Genomic DNA, 24,259 nt, shown 5'->3' on the forward strand with positions numbered 1-24,259 from the left:
TTCATACAACTCTTACACGTTAGCAACAGCAGAACAAATGAGAAATGGAAAGATTAGCAATAGCCAAAAGGAAAATGAGCATTAAAATACAAAATAAATCCTTGGGATTTGACCATAATTATCAACTACATGCCTGAAATGTGAATGTTCTCTTCTGGACGCCCTAAACCATAATTGTGCTCCGTGCCCACATGCATCAAACTCCAATTGCCATGAACACCATCTCTGCTAAACACACACGTGACTGCGCCGATTTCATAAAAGGATTTTAATAGAAAAGTACAAGGTATGAACAAAAATAAATAATCTTTATCTCATCTCTAGCCCAGCAAATTGTACACTGCATATAAAACCAGTCTAAGATGCAATTTTCCTCATTGTTTTTTTGCTTTTGAAATACTGAGACAGTATTTTAATTAAATCTTCTCAATTCAAATTGATACATTTGTTTTTTAAAAAATCATACCAAGCTTTAATCATCCTACATCCATTTTTTTAAAAGTTGGCTAACAAGATGATGTTTCATTAAAATAAAGCATCACCCAATCATCGATTTAAGTGTAAAGTTTGTATGAACAGGTAAATAGAAGATTCTTTTACTGTTTTAATTCCTGCATTGGTGAATGTTTCCTGTTTTAAAAACTCATTTCATCATCTTACTTTCAAAACCCGGCATGTTTTTCACCATTTCATAGAGAGGGGAGACTAAAAAATACTTTCTAAAAAAATAAATATTTTAAAAGTACCCTTTACAGTGATAATGCAGTATTTTAGACCTATGCCTTGGTGCGTATCTGCATTACAGACATGCTTCAAGTTACAACTACTGTTTTTATCTATCTCTCCTCACTTACATTATGGACCACTCAGCCTTTACAGACTGTTTTTGCTAATGATCTCTTGGAGTCAGCCAATACCAGTCTCGTATTTGGAGGACTTAGCCTGCTAGAGTGTCACATTTGATAATCCCAGTGGCTTGCATAATATTTTGCAAAAACAAATTGAAACTTAGCATTGGCAAAATCATCTGAGCGAGGGGTATGGGTAGGCTACTAAGACATATACACTCAGGAGGTCAGCAGCTGAACAGATAAACTGGACTAAAACTCAAAACAGTCTTCCTTTTACTTGAGCCCATAATGACTATTTTAAACATGCCTCTGCTTGCTGCTACCTAATATATAAATTTTTGTTAATTTTCCTGTATTGGGAAGATCTTGAATGCATTCCACATTGCAAAGAAAAAATATGCTGACACTCCTAAATCAAGTATATGTTTCTGCAATAAAGAACACTGGTCAATATACAACTGAGGAAAAACTGAAACAGATGTGAGTCCTAGAACCACAAGCGTTTGAATTTGCCCAGAAATGCTATTTTAAACACTCTATATGTTGGTCTACTGTTTTTTTGTGGAATAATGCATTCTTGTCATCCTTAAAAGGTTTCAATATGTTACAAGGTTATCCGAAAAGAAAAAAAGCAAAGGGCTAACCTATCAATCTGGGCAACACTGGCCAGATTTCGGTGTACACTTTCAGAAAGCACAAGAACCCATATCAATTGCATTTAACACAACGAGCCTTCAGTTTCCAATGAGTTTTCATTCTTTGCAGATTGAAGCTTGCTTTTCATCAAATAACTTTCAAAGGGGTACAGAGACACTCAGTCCACAGTAACTTCAAATAGAGAGGTGCAATAGTTGCAGTGGTAAACACAAATACATTTTTTTGGACTAAAGCTCTGGTCATGGATAAAAGCATGTGCCTTTTCAGTTCTTCTCTGAGATGTTACAACAGCAACGCGCTCTAAAACAATTAAGTTACATGCATAATGCTAAAAGAATGTGAGCAATCCTATAACCAGCTTTGAGCCATCTGCTTGATTTCTTTTTTTGAGGAACATATATAGGAAAAGAGAGTTCCCCTTTTGTTCTGTTACATATAGAAATCTTTTGAAGCTTCCAAATAGTTTGCTTTTTGGTAAAAATTCTCTGCTTTTCTGTTATTTGGACATGTAGTCACCCTAAACTCTCCCTCATAGCTTCTTAAAAAATCTCCACATGAATCATCTGAACAACAATTGAAACCACTTACCAATATACAAGTAACGTTTTATTTTATATTCTATCTTCCATTTGGCATAAGCCTTTTGATGTTTGTTTTTTTAACCAGTGAAATATACAAGTCACGCAAGACAGGAATATGTACATTAAAAGTACAGAATAAAGGCCATAGAAGATATACATAATATCTGAGTGACAAGTAGAATATTTTACATTAAATAGTTTCTTTTAAAAACTAGGATTGTTAAACTCAACTCTCTTCATAAACATGAATCACTAAAAAGGAACAAAATCTGGTTTAGCAAATAAAAAACTTCATGGTTTTTGTATAATAAAAACCAAAAAAGTGACATTTTAAACTAATTAGTGCTTTTTTTTTTTTGCTTGCAATTCACTGCAACTGAGGGGAAGTGACTATCCTTGTGCAATAAATTAAGAGCCACCGATGGCTGAGGTGATGTGAAGGCTACCAAGCCTATGAAGGTTGCAGATGTGTATCTTTCCAAACTTTTAAAATCATGTAAGTCAGATATAAAAACACATTTGATGGCACTTTTTGGAAAGAGGTATCCTGTTTTTAAAAATGTAAAGACTAGCTATATGTCATGAACTAGATTTTCCTTAGGGACTCAAACAGGTACTACCAGGTCTACTAGGCACCAGTTTGCACTCTGCAAAATGAGCTAAGGAAAGAGAAACATTGACCATGCTTCCAAGTTTTGACTCTCTCTTCATTTCCAAGTTTATGACAATCAAGTAATGCCCTCAGGAAAATGTACAGAAATGGAGGTTGGAGAAAAGGGGGTGGGGAGGGGAAGATAAAATTAATCTTCAAACCAACATGCATATCAGGGAGGAATACCTTCCAGATCCCTCAGAAACAAGGCTGTTTTGTGATGCTAAAGGTAGCATCACATCAGGGCCACAGCCCAAGCTCAACTAATAAACCTTTCAGAAAAATCCCAATGCATTGCAACAAAGGACAACAATGCTCTCGACCAAGAAATAACCCCAGAGTGAAGTGTAATTCTAAACCACTGGCTGCACTGAGATATAATAACATTTATATTTATATATATGTATATATATGTTATGTACAAAAAACTTTTGAGATATCAGGCACCATTAAACCACATTCCCACCCTCACCCCTTATAAATGCAACTGTTCAAGTACACTAGGAACAGTTTTAGGGTTCACCTGCAGTGTAATAGCAAAAGCTTGAGTGGACAGTCTCAACACAGGATCATAACAGTGAGACACTGCAACACCTCTGTGAACTCCATTAGCCAAGTAATGTCATTAAAATATATAAAACTACAGCTTCCCAAAATAAAAGTTTTAGGGAAAAAAAATCCCTAAGTAGTGAACTGTTTTCCAAGTGGAGCTCCCAATGGTTCATTTCCTGTCCTGCAATCAAAGGGGACCCAGTGGAGCTGCGCTTGGGCATCATGGCCAGCCTCACCTCCTCAGCAGCAAGGAGGAATCGGACAGGGTTTGGGGTCAAGTGGGAGGGCAGGTTTCACTTTTTCCCTCAAACAGGTTTCCTGCTCTGGCGCAGTGCTGAACTGCATGCAATTCCTTTGTTGTCTGGGCAGAGGGTCTGTGAATGGAATCTGTTGATTATTTTGATTATTAGCATTTATTAACCAAGTATCCCTAAGAAAATTACAGTATATTTTCCTTTATAGTCAAGCCACCCTCCCCTTCCCCTGTCCAAACAAAAAGTCTACAACCCAGAGTCATTTGGGGATGCTTTCCCAATCTGATAACTGAATTCCAGTAACAGCTTCAAATCATTGTCTTAATATAGGAGTTTTAAGTTTTTTAAAGTTCTGGGGCTTTCCTCCCTACTCCCCAAGTTTCAGTAGCTGTTAGAATAGGGCCATCTGCACATGGAATGCTTGAGAAGCATGAAACACATGGTACACTTTATTTCTCTGAGGGACATAAGGTTCTCACTCTTACATTTTTATATCACCATTTTGAAAATGTTTCAGGCCGATAGCCCCTGGGGAAAGGGTGGGTTCTCATTTTTTTGTTTGTTTCTCAAGACCTTTCACCAGAGCATTTACAATTCATTTTTGTCACAGAGACATAGATTTGGACCACCTCCTTCCAACTGGATGCTACTTGTCCCATATGACCCCACGGTTGAGAAAAAGAAAATGTATTTCCTTTACCTTCTAGATGTGCACACAACTAAGCCAGGGTATGTGTTATTTGTCCCTCATCCTATACCATCAGAAGAAGTCTTGCCTTACCTTTTCAAAGATCCACGAAATAAATATTTTTCTTGGTTCCCACCCCCCACTATTGCCAAATAATAATTATAATATTAATAATAAACCACAGAGTTCTTGATGGGAACAGAAGAAAATGGTTCTGGTTGCAGTTCTTGGGGGAAAATAAAACAATATTAAAAAAAGCAGAATCACTGTACTTTCTATAAATAAGTGGGTCCTGGGAACGGGGCTGGGTGACAGGCGGGCAGCAGGGCACCCACTATTTGCACACGAACTGGTCCACAATCTCTGTGCACTTCTTGCACTTGACGTAGCAGCACCAGTGGAACTTGCAGTGGCAGCGCTCTGTCTGCACAGTCTTGAACTGGTCATAGCCGCGGCCACAGCACATGAGCTCACAGCCATCCATGCCCTCGGATGTCTTGTTGCAAAGGCGGCCCTGTGTGCCCAGCGAGCCCGTGCTCTCATTGCGCACGCAGTAGTCCGGGCTGGGGTCGATGTAGACCAGGTCCTGCGTGGTGGGAGAGTTGAAGCGGCTGTTGACCTGCACCAGCTTGCCTCGGCCGTTGAGCCGCATGGCGGCCGCACTGTCATACTTCTCTTTCAGGGCGTCGCCCACCTTGCGGAAGTCGGCCAGCTGCAACCAGCACGTCTTGAGGCTACAGGAGCCGGACACCCCGTGGCACTTGCAGGCCACATCAGCCAGGTTGTACACCGTCTGTGGGAAGATGGGACAGTCAGTTTGCAAACCCACAGTGCAGCACGTACGCAAGCAGGGCTCTGCTAACAGAACTCCTCTCCACCTTCTAGGTGGAGCCTTGTTCATGAGCAGAACAAGGGGCTGGGCTATTTCCTTCTCATTCTCCACTACTGGAAGTCTGTGTTCCTTGCTTTAAAAAAAGTCTACAAAATAAATATGTTTTAGCCGCTCATTATTACATATCATCATAATAAACAGTCACATTTTTTTAATAGGAACAAGAAAAAATTGTTCCAGTCACTTCTGTTTCACAGAAAAAATAACATTAGTAGCAACTATTACAGCCTGAAGACTCATCCCAGAGACTGTGCACAATTCCTTACCCACACTACCTGGGCTGATCCCCACACAGCCTATGAGGGGAGTGCTATTACCATCCCCATTTCACAGAGAAGGAAAATGAGGCCCAGAGAAGTGAGTTACTTACCCAAGAACTGGGATTTGAACCCAGGCAGTTGGGCTCAAAGCTCATGCTCAGTGGCTTGTCCATGGGTACCCAGCTGATAAGTGGTAGGGCTGAGGGGTCCAGCCCAGGTAAGATCAGGGTTCTTACCATCCCAGGGTTCAGACCTTTACTCACTATTACAATTATTGCTATGTGTCAGGCACTATATTAAGAGTCATTGTACTTTCTATCTCATTTCATCCTCCCAACAATGTTATAACATGGGATGGATTAGATGGTGACACAGTGACAGAGAAGGTAAGTGGCCTGCACAGGTCACACAGATAGAATGTGGGAGAATTGGGCCTGGATCTCAGGTCTTCTCCCTCTTGCTTCCCGAACAATCCCTAACCCCTCCCTTCACTGCCTAGGCTAAGAGCACCCATCCTGGACCCAGGTAGACACATATTCTGTTCTGACTCTGTCCCTGAATTCAGGCAGCTGGCTTCCCCTCTCAGAGCCTCCGTTTCCATCTGTGTATGGGACTGTGATGGTACCAGCCTCACAGCACTGTTGTAAGGATAAAATTAGAGGATGCTTGGAACATACTTGACATGCAGGATGTAATCAGTAAATCTGGTCTTTCTCCAGGGTGACAAGGGCATGTTGCCTGGGTCCTTCCCAGTCACCTTGACCTCAGGTCTGACCCCACAGCACTGTGCCCCGCAGTCTGGGAGGTGACAGCTGCCTATTTATAGCACCGACAGCCCAGTTCCTGTACCAGTTACCCTCCAGAGTCCGAGTGCTGTCGGCAGAAACCCGGAGGCTGGAGTGAGTTAGAATGCTGCTTCCACCCAGAACAGCCATGTTCTTCCTCCAGGGATTCACAAGGGGCTTTCTTTAAAAGGGGGCCAAGTGTATTCCCTTGGCATGAAGAGTTTCAGGCACTCAGCTAGTCTGAGGAAAGGTTTTTCAAACATTTTCAACCTTCACTCCCCTTTGAGGAAAATAAAAAGCTATGTCCCGAGGAGATGCTAATATGATTTATATGCATAGTGTCCAACTTCCCTGCCCTACCCCCCACTATCCTGGAGAAAAACTTCTATGTAACTTCATCCACCAGGATACAAGCTCAGCTCACTGCTCAAATTGTAAAACTTATAGGGAGGAAAAAACCCTCACTATTAAAAAATGCAGATGTTAAATGAAATTATAATATTAATATTATAATATTAAAGTTGCTTTTCCAACCATGCAAAATTCCCTCTCTCCATCTGGAAATCCCTTGACCTGTTCTTGGTTGCTAAGCCCCTGAAGATTTCTCTGCATGAGAGAAGTGTAAGAAATCTCCAAAGATGGATGAAACACTAAATATGGGCAGAATGGGCCCAGACTGTCGCCAGATCTTTGTCCTGGAGGCATATCTGGTCTCTGCCGCTGGGCACACTATATGCAGAGAGTAAAGGTGTGCATCTCTGATGAGGGCAGGAGCAAGGTCTTCTGGGCTCCCAGACACAGTAGGTCTGCTGTGCACATTGCACAGGCTTGGGCAGGCCACAGTGGGGAGCCATGGACTCCCTCTCCCCACTGCACACACCACAGCAATGGGCGAACTGAGGAAGGAGAGGCCATGCTCTCTCTGGAGCAGGACAGCACAGGCAAAAACCTGCAGAGTTCAGTCCTTCCTCAACACTACCAAATGTTTAGCATCAACTTTGAGAAGATAAGTTAGCTGGAATTATCTAGATAATCTTTGACTTCTCTGTGTCTTTTACTTTATAATGTTAAGAAATTATCATTTATTAAGTACTTTACTACCAGCTGGCAATAAACTAAGATCCTCAATTGAACCATAGGAAATTGTTATTTTGTAGGTCAGAAATAGTCACATATTGGTATTTCATACAGTTCAACCTATTACCCAGTTAGTCCTCAAGACAATTTCTAGAGATAGTTAATGCCATGGCCACTTAACAGAGGTGGAAATGTGGAAACCCAGGTGCAGGAACAGACAGAACGAGATTTTAATCTACATCTCTCTGATTCCAAACCTATAGCCCTTCACCCCTAAACTGTGATGTATAAGTTTCAATTTAAAAAAAAAATGCCTGGCTTATTTCTTACTCTGTTTTTTTCCTCGGCCATGAAGTGGTTCTCAAGGCCTCAGTTTCCCAATCTTTAAAATGAGTGTGCATCCAGAGGGGTGTAAGTCTCCCTCCAGTCCTGATATTTTACTTTGTGATTATCTTCCCTTTTCCTCACCCCAAAATACAGAAGGGTAAAATCTCTAACCAGAAAGTTCCTGGCACCTACCTTGGGTTCTGTGAAAAAATAATGGCCCTGGTTTTCAATGCTGCCAAAGTTAAGAAAAGTTTTCACCCCTTCATTTTAAAGCAGCCATAAAGTGCCATGTGCTTAACCACAGGGGAAAAAAGGGGGCAGGGTCCTTTTAACTATTGTGGAGAAACATTTCACGTCCCCACCAGAGAAGGGAAAGAGCAGAATGGGGGCTCTTAGGAGGGCCTGCAGAGGCCATCCTCTCTGGGCACTGCTAAGTGGCTCCCTCATCTCTTCAGAGCCACCCACAATTGCCCTGATGGTCAGAGTACCAAAAATGCTGTTGTTTTCCTAGAAAAGCTCTTTTTTAGAAAAGCCCTCAGTCCATCAAGCCTGCTATCTAATGACTTAGGGAAGAGAAAGAAAAGTAAGCCCTGGAAGGTGGGGCGAGGGTTTCTCAGCAAGGCACTTATTGGCAAAAAGAACTCCTCCCAAATTTAAGTCCAACAACAGACTTGTTCCAAGGAGGTGGGCAAACGGTAACACTTTTACTTCTGAGATGGGCTGGCCAAATGCACTGGGGATTAATTTAAAAGGCAGAGAAAGATCTTTGTCAGACAACTACAGGAGCTCCTTGACCACAGGAGGCCAAGGCAGGAATAATTCACCACCAAGATGCCTGTCTGCGGTGTAAGCCCCTCTCCAGAGAGGCCTGTGGCCTGTGTGAGCCTTGGGGAGGTCAGGGGTAGGAGGGAGAAGAAGGAAGGCAAGGAGAGAAAGAGAGAAAGACGAACGAGGAGAGAGAGAGAAACAGACCAGAAAAGATAAAAAGGGGGTTTGAGACGGAGAGACAAAGAGGCAGGAACCTACAGAGGGTGGCATCCGGAGGGGTAGAGACCGGAAGGGGCCCGGCTTAGTGGGTGGGTAGGGGAAACAAAGACTGAGGGGCCGGAGCCTGGGACTCGACAAGGGGCACTCACCCTGCGGCCAGCCTCGTTGTTGTGCAGGTTCATGAGGATGCGCGCGCTCTCGTAGGAGCCTTTGGCGTGGATGCGTTCCCGCTCGCGCGCGTCCACGAACTCCTTGGCAAAGCGATATCCATACTCGATGTTGTCCCCGCAGCCGCCCCACAGCCAGTCCCTGGGCAGGTCCTTGGGACGAGCAGCGCGGCTGCATCCACAGGTGGACAGCTCGCCCTCCCGGCATGCGCGGCTCATGGCGTTGACCACCCCCGCGGCGCTCACCGCGTATGTGAAGGCCGTCTCTCGGCTGCCTGCGGGCGAGGACGTGGGTCACCAGGGCCGCTGCGGAGGGGGAGTCCCGGCCACACAACAGCCCCTGGCCGAGTGAAGGGTTCGGGTGGAGATGGCAGGAGGGGGCAGAGGAGAGCCTGCGGGAACACGTGAACACGTGCTGCCCCTGTATGGGGACCAGGGAGGGCCCCATCCCTAATAGACACTCAGGCACTGCGCCCTTGTGCAGGAGAAGCTAAGAGGATCCCCCCAACCCTATCCCCAAACACAAAGAAGTAACAAAAAAACAAAGAAGTGGCACATCCCTGATACCTTTGTTCTAGCATTTTAGAACCAAAGACAGGAGGACCCTAGGCAGCACCAGGCTGATTTTCTCTACAACCCTTTTGAAAATATTGGAAACTTCTTATTTCCAAAAATGCACATAAAAGAAGTCATTGAGGGAAAACTCAGAATGTGGGTAGACTTCCTTATATTTATTTTAATGATTGTATTATTTTCATTTTGAGTTACAGGGGGCAGGAGCATAGAATTTGCCAGGCTTAGAGCCTCTGAAAGTTTGAGGCCCCAATGCCACCCAGACACTGCAGCAGCCACACCAGTTCTAGCTCACTTCCCCAGCCTTCTTCTGTAGCATGAAGTGTGTCTCAGGACAAGGCTCTAGACTTTCCCAGTGGACATTTTCTAAACCCATCCCTAGAAAGGTACACATGAACCACCTCTTCTTGAATCCCAAGCTGACTGGACTGATACCCCTGCTTCTAGATCAATGTCTACTCATGGAACAGCCTGCTGGTCTTCAATGCTTCTGTGACTCCCTGACAGCCTGTGCCTCGGAGTGTTAAAGTGACAGCAAGAAGACAAAAAGCACAATCTAAAGGGAAGAGGGGGAAAAAGCTGCTTCCTTCACCAGACTTATAAAGAATATACAAACCTAGGGGAAAAATTGGTTTCCCCTTTCCTAAAACTTGCAAAGACTATCTCCCTGTAAAACAGTTATATAGGAGCCCTATTTGCAAGGAGAATGGAGGTCATCAAAGATCACATCAATCTCCACCTGTTCCTGAAGACATTTTTAGCGTAACAGAAGCCATTTAATAACAATGTTGTACTATGAGAGAGAAAGGGTTAACTCCAGACCAGTTGAAGCTGGGCCTGGGGCATAAATTGAGGAGGCCTTTCTTCAACTATAAAATCAGGCTATTGAACTAGATGCCTAGGAAAAAACGGGCCCTTCTGGCATTAAAATCCCTGTACCAGAATATGTTTCTCCTGCACTTAAAGGTCTTGCTAACAGTCTTTTGTGCGAGCAGGGCTTGGGGTGGCAGCGGTGGGGGGAAGTGACACAAAACAGCTGACAACAGAACTCAGCCCAACCAGCAGGGTCACTCTGCAGGGGGGTAGCTGTGTCAATTTCAGGGTCCACCCTTTCCTTGGACTTCTCTCCAAACTCAGTCCACCGCTATTTGTGATCTCCCTTCCAGGAGTGGTGACAGTTCCCAGTCCCCCCAGACCTTCCTTCCCTCATCTTAAAAAAATGAGCAACTTGAGGCATGTGCTGGTGGCTGGCTTGAGGATCTGGAAAGTTCCTGTGGGGTGTGACATCTATCTATCTTGCTGGAATTAGTGAGGCAGAGAACACAGGAGGGAGTGGAGAGAAATGAGGAGGGAAGATAGATTCTAAGGAGTTATTTAAGGATTACCACATAATACAGAAAATGCTGTGGCCCTGGATGGGAGGCTTATAGAATAAAGAGGTAGCTAGAGGAAGAGTAGATAAACAATCCTTCAGAGATACAGGAAAATAAGACACTGTCTTGTGAGTATACAAAGCATAAAAGGTCTTTTATACAAAACACAATAATGCTGTTTGTTTCAGAAGTCTATCTTCAGCATTTCCTTTTTTTTTTTTTTTTGACCCAAAACACAAACCTGGTAGAAGTCTCTAAGCTAACTGGCCACTACAGGGAAAATATCTGTTTGAAAAGTGTTCTTTGGCTAATAGCCTGTGGATACAGTCATTGTGGATGGAATACTGCTGCTTCAGTTAAGTTTCCCTCCCTGTGAATCTACACCCTCTCCCATCCTCACTCTCCTTAAAAATGGCGCCTTTCTGACATATCTTTTCACAGCATGGAAACAAAGAAGAGACTGAGACAAAAGCTGGAAGAAAGGGTAGCATGATGAAAAATGAGGAAGTTTCCAAAATGAAGAGTGAGCACTTCACAAGGCGATTGTGTACAGTGCCTTCAAGGCAACTGGCACCCTAGAAAAATGAGTTGAGGAGGGGTTTGGAAGTGTCAGCCCTGAGTTTCTCAGACACTGACCTGATCACAGGGTCAGATTCTCACGGACAAGAATTGCTGGCCATGTCCCTGCTGTATAAGTGCTTTGGAGTAGGCACACACACACACCTTTCAGCCTTAAAGGTATTCTGAACTTTCCCTTAGTTTGTTTTTCTTCAGTATACCCTTAAATAGAAAAGTGAAAGCTAAGAGACTCTCCCACTGTTGGGGTTGGGTCCATATTACTTTTCCACCAAAAGCTATTCTGTTTTTTCCTTCTTTTCAACTCTATTTTAAATAAATAGAGAAGGCCCTGTTGGTGTTCCAACACAAGCCCCCAAGCAGCAGCTTTCTGTCCTGAGGCCCCAAGCACCTGGGGAACTTTTGGCAAGGGAGAGGCTGCATCTTCCCAGGACAGCAGCTGACTTGGTGATCATATCTAGCAGGGCTCCCACAGAGGCTGTCCCACCCACTTCCCTTCAATCCAGATGGTAGTACCACACAGCTGAGGACCAGAGAGTATACTTGCAAGGGACAATTAAACATAGGCCTTTGCACCAGGGGTTCTGCTTGTTCCCTGAGGAAGCAGGCTCTTTGAATCTTGGACCACAGTTTAAATAAATCTCCAGCAGAACTCAAATCCACTTAGCAAATGATAGCTTATTCTGAATATTTTGGCCCAAACAGGCTACATATAAAGAAGAGAAGAGGATCTTAAATCAAAGCTGTGTTCCAGTGACTACACAGAAAAATAGTTCCAATCGCTGTTTTCCTTTCTGGTTACCATCAGAGGTGTATGATTTTTGCTAACTCGTATACTTGTGAAAAAGTGGTCCCATACTTTGAGAGGCAGGCAGTTTAGGGAGAACATATAACCAAATGTTAGGGGGAAAAGCTGACAACTTACTATTCTGATATAACTTTTTAAAAAAAGTGTTTTGTTCACTCACAATATTAAAGCGCAGGAGAATTAAATCTCCACCACACCCCCAGTTAACTACATAGGGCAGCCTATATTCAGGGAAAAAATCCCGTGTTCCTGAAGCTGAACTAGATTCTGATCCCATTATATACATTAGCACATTTTAATCATTAACAGGAAGGACAAAGCCCTATGAAACTTTGCGGGCTAGGGCTTCAGACCATTTTCCCATTCAATTAGAGAACTGGCTTTAAGTCCTGTATTATTTTAGTTTATGAAGCCGCTTGGCTCAAACATCCACTGACAACTCTTTTTTGTTCTCAATGAATGCACTTTTCAGGATTTTTTAAAAAATCATTTTATCCATCCGTGACGGTTATTAGGCCACTTTTTATCTCCAGTCAGTATAAACAGTTAATTGCTTTGATAAATTACTTTTTATTTTAGGAGTCACTGCAATCATATTAATTATAAGGGCTTGTTTGCATAAAAGTAAAGAGACTTAGAATATTCACACTAGAAAACATACACAGGACCTCATCTGTCAAATAGTATTTTATGCTATGAAACCAAAACAGAGACAAACTGATTTTTCAAATTCTTTGCCTTTAGTCTAGTTTTAATGTCATCTCCTCCCTGAATGGAATAACAAGTTTGGCGACACACTTAAAATAATTGGACTGTGATACACTTAAAGTGTTTTTTTTTTAAGTTTCTAGGTTGAGGTCTGAAGTATGTGCTTTTACATCATATCAATTGCCAAAATCACAAATGTAAATTGGACTACTAATTAAAATTGTTTCTGAAACTAAAAATAAAGCTTTTAACATATATCTCTCTCTAGCCTCAGGGACTATCTACACTAGGGAAATTAGACCCTGGTTTACTTCCAACATGCCCAGCATTCTGAAAGATGACGATTTTTAGTTTGGGCCATTTGAACTGCAGCTTAAGTTAGGAAACTGCTTACTGCTAAGAGTTTTGAAGCTTATAGGGATGTAAATGACTCAGCTTTCCTCATCTACTTTTGAGAAGCCAAAATAAGTACGCTGCTTCTATTGTAACCAACATGTTTCTTAGAAAAATTAAGTGTTCAGAATAAAACAAAAGTGTCTTAGATACTCTCTCCTGATTGGGTTAAAGAAGTCCAAAAGGTGAACCAAGTGTAGGAACAGGAATTAACACAAGTGGCAACAATGACACTAATCCCTGAGCCACTGCTCTGCTGAAAGATTCCCTGCTGATCAAGCTGATCAGTAAACCCTAATGACTTTTCTAGGAGAAAAGTTTACATATATTTAAAAATATGTTAAATGGTCTCCTACCTATCTGCATAACCCTGCCAAACACGGAGGTGTTATCCACAGTGCTGCAGTTCCATCGCCGGTGTCGGAATTGATACTGGCATTCTTTGATGCCTGTCTTCGCGCCTTCCCCGATGTACTGCATGTGGTCCTGGTACAAGTGACATAGTTTCTTCTGTCCTTGAGAAAGTCCTGCCAGTTGGCTGCAGAGAGGCTGTGCTCCTATGATATATACTTCTGACATCTGAACAGGGTTATTCATACCTAGGGACCTGTGAAGGGGTGGGGGGAGATATGCATTCAAGATTTACGTGAACTCTTGAGGTGGGCCCCCAGAAAGCATGTCAGCAAGACATAGTTCTAAGCACACAGATGCTTTTCTCTCCTGCTTGTCCTCATGACAAAGTATGAGAAGGGCTTCATAAAACTCCTCTGTTTCAGCTCCACTCAGAAAACGGAGGTATTGTGTAGTCCCCATTCCGCCATCTGGCTCCTCAGTTAGAGTTTTTACTCCCTTCCTTGCCCACCTCCCCCCTCCCCTCGCCATATACCTGAACCAATATTTCCAAAATCCACTCAGAAAAGAGGCAAACATCGGTTTCAGGACAAGCCTTTGACCTTAAAGAAATTGACTCAGTTTGCTCCACAAACTGGACGGATCTGCCTTGAAAACATATGAATGCCAAAAGTAGGCACAATTAGACATGGGTGGGAGATAGCAGTTCCTTTTGACTGATGGAGGAACAGTGGGACAAGTATATAAACTGAAGAAAATTCACCATGCTCTGGACATTTTAAAAGGGCTCCTTATGTATGATTGTGAAGGACCCAAGACAGGGTATCCAGTGAACAGAAGTCATGTTTGACAGTCAGAAAAACACTGTTCATTTACAGGGAAAAATATCCAGAACGCCGTCAAAAATAATCCTCTGGATATACTGCAGCATATCTCCAAGGGCCCTACCAGAAAGAAACCCTCGTTCAGGGACATTTGGCTACTTCAATTTCACCTTTTCTTAATCAAATTCTGAACCTAAATACTTTTTGACTTGGAGTTCAGCTGTCTTCCTAAAACTCTCCCTACATTAGACCCTGAAGGTTAATAACCTCAAGTGACAGAAAAATAAAGGGTGGAACTCACTTTTACTACCTAGGAGTGGCAAAAAGTAAATTTAATAGATAAATGTTCAATTATTAGATAAGTGAATTTTGGTTCCTCTTATTATAAGATGTGCTACAGTATACATCTGAACAAGGGCCTCATAGAAAAAAATCTAGATTTATAGGTTCTGATTCCTTAATGGAGCTGAAGATAAACTGTACAATATTAGCAAATTAAAAGAAAATTCTTATTTAAAAACACATGTAAATAAAATGTATTATATGTGCCAAAAGTCACGATTCAGCTTAAATATTGCAGTATCGTACAAATGAGTATTTTTAAAAAATAAAATATGCACATATAATGAACTTACCACCAAGAATTGGCTTCTATTACAACCTGGGCGAAGGAGAAAAATATGGCCAAAGCCATTAGGAAGAACTTGGAAGACATTGCACTTCGAGCCGTCCCCAAAGCAACTCCTGGGCTTAATATTCCAATCGACTTCTGGAGAGGGAAGAAAGGAGCAGATGTTTATTGCCTCTCAGATAATTTTCAAGCATACAAGTTTAAACAACGGAAGCATCCGGGTCTCTTAAGTTTACTGTTGATGGACTGCGCTTCTCCTCCGTGACTTTTTGATGAGAAGATATAGGCAGTTTCTTTTTTTCCAAATTAATCCACCCACGCAACCTCACCAGGAAATCTGATTTCGCTGGGATCCTGCGCGCGGGGCACGCCAGCGATTACAATCATGTCTCAAAGCTGTTGAGTCAAAGCCCCGGTGCCAGGCGCTGCCTCCTTCCTGCTTGCTCCAGTCCCGCACCCCCTCGCTCCCTTCTAGTTCGCGCTGTGCTCAGTCCCTCCACGGGAATTCACTTGGGAACCCGCCGCCACCCTCGTCCTCTCCCCGACCTGGGCCGAGCAACAAGTGGAGCCTGAATTAATTCCAAGGGCAAGAGGAGCGCGAAGGAGAGTGGAGCGCGCCGGCGGCGGCAGCGGAGGAGGCGGGGTGGCCGTCGCGGGGGTGGGGGTGGGGGCAGGACGCAGGAGGGAAGGGCAGGGGGTGGGGGGCGAGGCCCGGGGGAGCAGCGCGCGAGAAAGTGCCCAGCTGGGAAATGCAGCTCTGAATTAACATCGTATGTTTCATAATCAGTTTACGGGCCGCTTTGGGCGAAGCCACTTCCAGAGGGGGAAGGGCAGCCTGGGTTTCCTTAGGAGGCTCTTCTGCCAGATTGAAGCGGGAAGAAGGAGATGGGGGGCACATTAGCCAAAGGGGAGAGAGTGCTGCTCTCCCAACCAAGGAATCCAGAAAGCAGAGCACTCCCTGGGACTTAGGGTATTCCAGAGAAAGGATGGCATCATATAGGAAAGAAGGGGATCTAATCTGGGTCCTGCTGCTCTCCCCACAATCCTCCTCCAAATTCTTTTTCACTCCCCCTCCCCCCCTCCCGTCCCCACTCCAGGCGGCTGCCAAGGAGAAAAGGGAAAGGAAGCCGAGGGGGACTCCAGTTTCCTTTGGTCCTGGTCTGGAGCTGTCGGCCGCTTCACCATCACGGCACTGTGAGCCTGGTCTTGGAACACCCCCATTCTACCCTCCAGCCCAATTAAGATTCGGTTCGCCCTGTCCCGAACGGTGAGGGTGCAGGTTGAGGCCAGAGCTGGTTCAAGTGAGCCTCGGACCGACGGGGCCACAGATGCGCTGGCTCCCGCGCCGCGGCTAAGCCCCTAAATTCCAGGGCGTAGAGGGACGGGCGGCGAAGATTCCAGTCGTCAAGAATTTCGGGGCAGAGGCCGCCTTGGAAGCTTCCGCTGCCTTTCCTCCCCACTGGTGACTTCTCCACCTGTAGGCGGCGGAGGAGTAAGGCGGTGGCGGCTGCGGGTGGGAGGAGCGGGTTTCCCAAATCTCTTTTTACATCTCTGATAAGTGTAACCCTGACGCGCTGCACTTCCCGCAGCTCCCAAGGGACCCCTTCGTCGGGAAAGGATAGGTGAGCCTCTTCCAGGCGGCGGAAGGGCCTGGCCTGGAACTTGCGCGGTGAAAGGGACTGAGGGGACGTAGGCAGCTTTGGGAACACGAAGGGACTCTGGAGCTCGCCGCGGCTTTTCCCGGCCAGCCGCCTCTTTGGCCCGGAAACCTCGGGGTTTCTCCGAGAGGAAACGCTTATGTGGTCCCCAGTGCCCGCTAACTAGGGCTCCGAGCCCAAGGCCCACTCGTCCTCAAAATGCTAAACTGTGGGCGCATCCCGGAGAATAGAAACCTGGGGTTTCCCCAACTGTGGAGAGAGAAGTCTAGGTCTCCCCACCCCCGCCCAAAGTGTCAAGTTTCCTCCGGGGGAGGGGGTGGGCTGCAAGGTCTGCCTTCGCTTGCGGCCCAAGCTGCAAAGTAGATTGTCCCCATAGGCCGAAGCCGCGCGCGAGTACACTCATGCACTTTAATACACTCACACGCGTGCACAGATACACACGCTCGGATGAGCTTCGGAGAGGGCTGCGCGTATTGCTGCTAGCCGCGCTCACTTTCCTAGCCTCCCGACGGGCGGGGCGCGCGGGGCGGGGCTCGGGCAGCGGAGAAATTGATAACAGATTCGGCGGATTACAGCGGATCTCTTTGTTAGAAGCAAAGCCACACAAACCGAGCCCACTCTCAGCCGACGACCCCGAGGGAAGTCCACCCCTTCCCAGAGCTGGGGACGACTGGGAGTGGGCCACTGGGTCTCTGCGATTCGGGTCTCCCCAGCTCCAGCCTGGGGGTTAGCCAAAGGTTTCCCCAAGGGGATCCGCAGGAGAGTCGGGCGAGTGGCGTCTCCACTTAACCCCGCACGCTTGCGGAGAAACACCTTGGCTCTCTTCCCGCTCAAAACCCCGCGCAATACAGAAAAGGCCCCACAAACTTGAAACATGGAAGGAACCCACAGCGAACTGACTAATAAATACATGGACTCTGTTGGGTAAACATCCTTGCCTTGTTTACCGAGAGATCTGATCCGAAAAGAGAGAACGAAATGGGACCTCTCCGGAGTCTGTTGTAGGCAAAAACTGAGTTTACCAAAGAATGGACTAAGTGTTTTCGAACGTTTAGGGGCCCAGGAAAGTCAACTTTGTAAGGATCCTCAGAACCCGTTCCTTGTGTGGGTGGAGGGTGCGTTCGAGAGGTTCAAGCGCAGGGGAGAGATGAGGCTGGGGGGTGCGGGTAGAAGAACATCCTCGTGCCGCTGTTTCCAACCGGGATCAGCTCATTGCAGAGACTGCTTATTCTGTCTCTCCTCCACAGGTTCTGCATTGGATTAAAGGTGTTCCTAACCCTTTTTAACAATCAACTTGGGTGCGGGTGGGGAGTGATAAAGGGTGAGAGAGAGGAAACCGTCCTGCTGATTACAAGTTCGCAGGCGTTCGCGCGCGACGGGAAGCCTCGGAACGCACGCGTAAACCCGCCGTCCTTCAAAAGAAAGTCCACAAAGAAAAAGTGAAGATCTTCCACGCTCGGTCACTGGCTCTCTCTTGGTTTGAGCAACCTTTTCCGCAGGCTGTTTTCAGCCCTGTCTCTCCATCTCTCTGGGAGTGGAAATGTTACGGGAGACCAACTTGGAGGAAGTGTGTTTGACCTGGACTTGCGGTATCGAAAGGGCTTAGGGGACTCCGAGAGTCGCAGCTCTTGGTGGGAAATAAACTTTGTTTTCCCCACTGTGATCTCTCCCCAAAGCAAGGAGAGAGATGGGGAAAAATGCGGCAGAAAAATTCGGCTGCAGCCACAATGTTGAGCCGTCCCGCCTCGGGAACGCCAAGAGAAGTGGGAGGGGATGATGAAGGCTGAGCCGGCCAAGGCTGATAGGAGGTCCGCTTTGGGGAGCAGACAAGGAAACGGCGCTCCCCCACGCCTCCAGCCTGGGTGCAGGGGGGCCGCGGGCGAGGTGTATCCACAGCGCTGTGGTGGGGTGGGGTGGGTTGGGGTGGGGGAGAGAAGGTGGAGGGAGCTCCCGTAGCCCAAATCGGTGCGAGCAACCTGAGCAGCCTATGACTGCTTGGACTCAGAAACAACAGCAAGTTCGGTAACCCGGAGTCTCCAGGGAAGGAACAGTAGCCAAATCTAGTCCTCTAGTCCTGTTTCCTGCCTTCCCTCGTCCACACCCGGGGCAAGGTTCTCCCTCCCACGCCGCGCACCCTTGCCCTCTCTCACACGCACCACTTCTACCTTCTCACACGGAATGTCTATCTCTCTCAGCACAGGCTCTCAACTTTGTCCAGAGGAAGATCAATGTCTGGTTGAATGATAAAGAAAATTAAACAACAGTTCCACCCTGCCCCCCCCCCCCCCCCCCCGCTTCAGAGGCAGTTTCAATGTTTTTATAGACGAATAATCTGAGGGCCAGAGAAAGCAATACTTGTCCTGATGGCAGAGAAAACTGGTAAGGGCGCCAAGCCCAGACCCGAGACCTCCTATAGGGCGACGCTCTGGTTCCTACATTTTGGAGAGGAGGCACCAACGCTTCCTCCACTTGCCCAAGCCTAATTTGCTGGGTCAGACCGTTGGCCTCTTTCCGTATTGCAGTGGCGGCGCAGTGCAGCTAGTCCTTTGGGGGCCTCCAAGAGGCCCTCGGGAGAGAGTGGGAAATGGTGGTCAGGCAGAATGAGCGAAGTGAGAGGTGGGAGCTAGAAGCGAACAGCTACCTACTCGCCCCAAAGAACAGACTCCGAGGCGTCCTTCTTCAAGGCAGCCAATAGGGGGCAGCCGGCACCGCTCCGCAGGAAAGAAAAGGCTGCGGGAAAAGCTGAGCTCCGAGCGCACTGAGCTAACCCCTAGTGCACCAAAGCGCTTCAACGCGGTGAGGGAAATGGTAAAAGGGGCTCTCGGGTCGGGTTTCCGGAGGTGGGGTCCTCCTTTGTGGGGCCGTGCGGGACTAAGGCTAGGATACCCAAGACCCAAGAAAAACTGATTTTTTATTTCTCTCCCCACACACACAAGGCACAGATGCACACACTCGGACAATTTCCACTGCCTCTCCATCGCTTGCGCGCTCTCAGCAGTACCCTCTCGGAACTCCCTTGGCAGAGGCTGTCTAGAAACTAAATCTGGCTGGAGCCGCAGTGAATGTTGGCAGTAGGGCAGGGGCTGAGGATGTGCGATCCCACCGTCGGCTACGAGCGACTTCCAAACCAGTTGTCCGTGTAAAGAAAGGGAAGAGAATGGGCCTCGGTGCTAGACTGGTTTTAGAAAGTAAAGCAAGGCCGCAGGGTCTTCAAGCTTTCGGGTTTTTAAAACCCGCTTTTGAGGGAAAGGAGAATTTGTTTGCTTTTAAGAAACATCCTAATTTTAATTGCAACAACCTTATTTTCTAGAAAACTTAGATCTACAAAGATGGAAGGATTGAAGCTTTCTTTGAGGACAGACAGAGGAAAAGGTGTTTGGAAAACAGCAAGTTATACTGCAGGAAGAAATGTTAACTTTTCGTAAAAGTGAACTCTCAGTGACCCTCGGAGTGTGTGACTCGGCTTTAACATACAACTGACAATTAAAACAAACAAGAGTTCACAAACTGCCCCCCGCCCGTTCTCCCAACTCAGAGGCCCAAATGTTTCCAAAGGACAAGGCAGATTCCGCGCAGGGGGCCAGGGCGCGATTTCCCAGCGGACAGGATTAGAGCCACCACCACCAGCACTCCCCGCCCCCATCACCGCTGCTAAGTGGCAGAGCTCACCCAGTGGTGGCTAATAATGCTAATAATGCGACCCTGCTCCCCGAACCGGGGTGCGCCCTGGCCCCCCGCCAGGCACTCTTAAAGGTACAGGGTCCGCAGCACTAGGATTCCTGGCGAGGACGAGTTGCCGAGGGTGAGGGGTGCGCTTCTCTGCGGCAGTCGGCCCCTGGTCCAGCTGCCCCGTCTCCCAACCAAAGAGTCCCCTACTCCTTTCAAAGCCCTGGCCACACACCTTCTCAGTGCCTGCTCTGTGGGCACTTGGTAAATATTTATTGAATTGAATCATTATCCTGTTCTGAAATATACATAGTAAGTACACTCGAGTTTCTCAGGGCCAAAGGGAAGTCATCCGTGAACCGCACTGTTTTTCTGCCGTGGCTCTTCCCCACTTTTTCTCCAAAGTCGAAAAGGTTTGCAGAATATTTAGTGGGGCAAGACGAGATCTACGGGAATCGGAGGCAACGCGCAGGAGGTGCCGGGCGAAAGGGCAGGAGTCCCTACCATCCCCGCGGGAGTTCCAGCCTCTCCAGGCAGTAGAAGAAATGGAGGGATAGGAAGAGGTGGGGAGTGGTGGAGGGATTCAGTTAACTTCCATAAGAAAAAAAAAAGGCAAGAAAAAAAGTGGCGAGCGTCGGCGGCGCACTGAACACCTACCTTCATGGCGAGGGGGAGGGGGTCCGAGAGGAAGTCGCCACCGGAGGAAGGGCAGCGGAGGAATCCGAGCGGAGCGGCTGGGTTAAACCTGGGGGGACAGTCTTGCACAGAGCTGCTGGCTCCTCCGGGGCGCGTCAGACAGACGAAGGGAATAGGGGCCGAAGCGGTCTTTGGAGCCCGAGTCTGAGGTCCCGAGTCGGAGCAGCCCCGGGATGCGCCCAAGAACAGAGGGAGCGGGGAAGCCCGCTAGATCGCAGCAGAGACTGGGCCCGGCCAACGCGCAACAAGAGAGTCGCGGGTCCGACGAGGGCGCGCAGGCGACTGTTCCGCGGCGAGGCGCTCCCTCTCCAACGTCCATCAGCGACGGCGGTAATTAGGGCTTTCCAACCCCAAATGTGGGCGTGATTGTGCAAAAGACTTTACAACAAATAGTAAAAAAAAAAATTCTTCAGAAGAGGGTGAAAAAAATGCCCCACTACTCAACTCTGGCCTGGGGCGGGAGGGGGGGCGATCCTTGCGCCCAGGTGCCCCCAGTTCATTCACACCAAGGATTCTGCAAACTCCTGGCGGCTCACGCCCTCCTGATCTCCAGCTCCTCCTCTCCAAGTCCGTGGCCGAAACGTCTGCTTCCAGGCGCTGATCTTGCGGCCGCGAGTGTGTGGACGTCTGTGTACACACAAACGCACACGCGCACACACGCACACACACTGCAGCTTTAGGGCCACAGAACAATCAAGCGCGCATGGCTTTTTCTCCGGGAGATGCCGCTGAAAACGCACAAGTCGCCATCCGAGCTGTAAAAGTCAGCGCCAACTTTTGTCCTTTCATTTTAGGGTTTGGCGAAAAGGGGGCGCAAAAATGGGTAGTCGTCCCCGGATGTTCTGCCTCGCGGCGGTTTCGGAGGGCGATTGCCCCAGGGGAGATACGGGCTTCCCCCCTCCCCACCCCCTTCTTTCTCTTTTCGGGTTAATCCCCCTCCTTTCCCCGCCTTTCCAGGGCGAGGAGCGACGCGAAGCGAGGGCACGGAGGGCGTGGGGCTGGGGAGGGGTGAAGGGCTCCGCTGCGGCTGCTCAGCTCAGGAGGTCCATGGTCGGTGCGGCTGCCCACCTCCGCGTTTGGCGCCCGGGCCGGAGGGGCGGGAGAGCGAGCAGGCGGGCGGCGCGCGGTCGAGGGCACCGCGGCGGCGGCGGCAGCGGCGGGAGGAGCTCGCCGGCAGCGTCCGCGCAGAACCGGACTCCGGACGGCGGGGGCGGCGTCGTGCAGTTTGCAGCAGACTTCCACGCGATCCTGTGACCCGCAGACTGGCCGACCGCTGCGACCGCGTCCCCCCCACCCACCCCCGGCCCTTCTGGCCAACGACCGCACTCCCTCTCTCTCTCCGGACTTCTCTTTCCTTTGGTGTTCTCAGAGAAGAAAAAATTACATATATGTATGTATATATATATATTTTTAAGTTGCAGAACCAAAGGCTGGTGAAAAGAGAGAGGGAAGAGGGGGGAAAAAAAGAAAGAAAAAAACTCTACTTTGCCTATGCGCATGCGTGGTGAGGCGGCCTATGACAAACTCTGCAGGATTTTAAAGTCGTACCACGGGCTGGGGTGCAGGAGGGGCGGGATACACTCCCTGCAAGAGCCCCCTTCTCTCTACTCCCCATCCCCCAGGCATCTGCTGAAAGAGAAAGATCCACTCCGCGGCCGCTGCCCGCCCGTCACCCGACTCTCTGCTCTTCTTCCGAAGCCACCGACTCGCGGGAGGCTGAACCCCAACTTCCAAGGCTGGACTCTGGCTTGCCTGTCCCAGGCCTCTTCAACTGGGGCTGCACAGGGGCTGCTGTGTTGGCAGGGAACCTCTTAGAGGGCTTTTACTACTTGGGGGAAGGTCCCTAAGCGCCGGGGTAGAGAACAAGGTAGTCACACACATCCTGCAAAGCCCCCAGTGTGGTGGATTTGGGTACTTGGGTGAACGATTGAACTGAATGGGGACCCTGGTGCATTCCAATGGGATGCGTGGTCTAGCCGGATGGATCTTGGTGAGTGCCCTCAGGTGAGAAAGAAGCCTGCGAACTTCAGCAAAACAAGGTACGGGGCACTGGAACTTCTAGACACGTCCAGTCACCTGTGATTGTTGGAACCCAGTCTGGGTACGGTTGGTGGGTGTGTATCTCCACCTTCAGGCCCCCAAATAATGCCTCACACTGGAGCGCAATTCTTGTTCTCAATCCCCACCCCCCAATTCCCCCTGACATTCCAGGTGGAAGGCAAACGGGCACACACACACACACACACACACACACACACACACACTTCAATTTCTGCCACCCATGTGGCATGCACTTCACCTTAGGGGAAAAATCCGTAGCCTGGGTACTTCGGGGTAGTGGCTGTTTTGTTTTTCTACTTTCTTACCCCATTCCCACCCCAGGGTGACTATCCCAGCGTGTGCAGGAAGAGGTTCTGGTGATGCTGTCACACCATTCACAGTCCCTTCCTAGTCCTTGTCTCAGCTAACTGGATCCCTTCCCAGCCCTGACCTCCTTTACCCAGCACACCAAAGTGTCAAGAGTGGGCTTGGCACGAACTGCAAGACATACTTTTGCTCTCCAGGGGCTTGCTTTCTCCAGGGACACACACAGCCTTCAGGAGGGGGAGCCCAATGTTATCAAAGGTCCCCTTGGGACATCTCTCCATCTCCTGATTCCACTTTCCCTTCACCCTCTCTAGGCCTTCACCACTTAATAACCACTGTGAGTGTTTTCCAGTTTTCCAGTATAGCCTGAAATCTGCCCTTTGGAGATGAGGGTCTAAACAAGAGCATCCTTAGCCTGGCAGATCCACCTTCCCCCAGTTCCTCTCTGTACTCATTTTTGCTCAGCCACTGTTGTCTGGGATTCTCCTGGCTGGGGAAGCACACAGGCCCTCTGGGCATCCTTCCTCAGATCCAATGGGGGGGGGGGGGAGACAGAGGCACTGAGAAGTGGCAGGAAATGAATAGGCTAAGAATGTAGCTCCTAGAGCAGGGGTGTCAAACTCATTTTCACTGGGGGCCACATCAGCCTCATGGTTGCCTTCAAAGGACTGAATGTAGAGCTCCTTGCCCCTAGTTAAGGAGTAGTTAAATTTATACAGTCCTGAAATTACATTCAGCCCTTTGAAGGCAACCGGGAGGCTGATGTGGCCCTGGTTGAAATGAGCCTGACACCCCTGTCCTAGAGGGTGCTGAAGTCACTGGGCACCTGAGTGCTTGGAGGCAGTGCACCTAGTTGATGCTATTCCAAAGAGGGACAGGGCCATTAATGTAAGAACTTGATCCAT

At 47.9% G+C, this 24,259-nt stretch overlaps 1 protein-coding gene across 3 annotated transcripts; it reads right to left on the reverse strand.

The window, feature by feature from the left end:
- Positions 1–253: 253 nt before the first annotated feature.
- Positions 254–22,260, reverse strand: WNT5A (Wnt family member 5A). Of its 3 annotated transcripts, none has more exons than XM_028517817.2 (5): positions 20,949–22,260; positions 14,972–15,105; positions 13,518–13,768; positions 8,713–9,005; positions 254–5,028 (listed from the first exon to the last, which is right to left on the reverse strand). In XM_028517817.2, the coding sequence occupies exons 1-5, from the start codon at positions 20,952–20,954 to the stop codon at positions 4,570–4,572; spliced, it is 1,143 nt and encodes a 380-aa protein (XP_028373618.1). In that variant the 5' UTR covers positions 20,955–22,260; the 3' UTR covers positions 254–4,569. The 3 variants fall into 3 exon arrangements, with proteins under 3 accessions (XP_028373618.1, XP_035886812.1, XP_035886811.1); XM_036030919.1 differs by lacking the exon at positions 20,949–22,260 and adding an exon at positions 15,514–15,616; XM_036030918.1 differs by lacking the exon at positions 20,949–22,260 and adding an exon at positions 15,297–15,507.
- Positions 22,261–24,259: the final 1,999 nt, after the last annotated feature.

This window comes from Phyllostomus discolor, chromosome 7 (assembly GCF_004126475.2).
Source record: "Phyllostomus discolor isolate MPI-MPIP mPhyDis1 chromosome 7, mPhyDis1.pri.v3, whole genome shotgun sequence".
Classification (NCBI taxonomy): Eukaryota; Metazoa; Chordata; class Mammalia; order Chiroptera; family Phyllostomidae; genus Phyllostomus; species Phyllostomus discolor.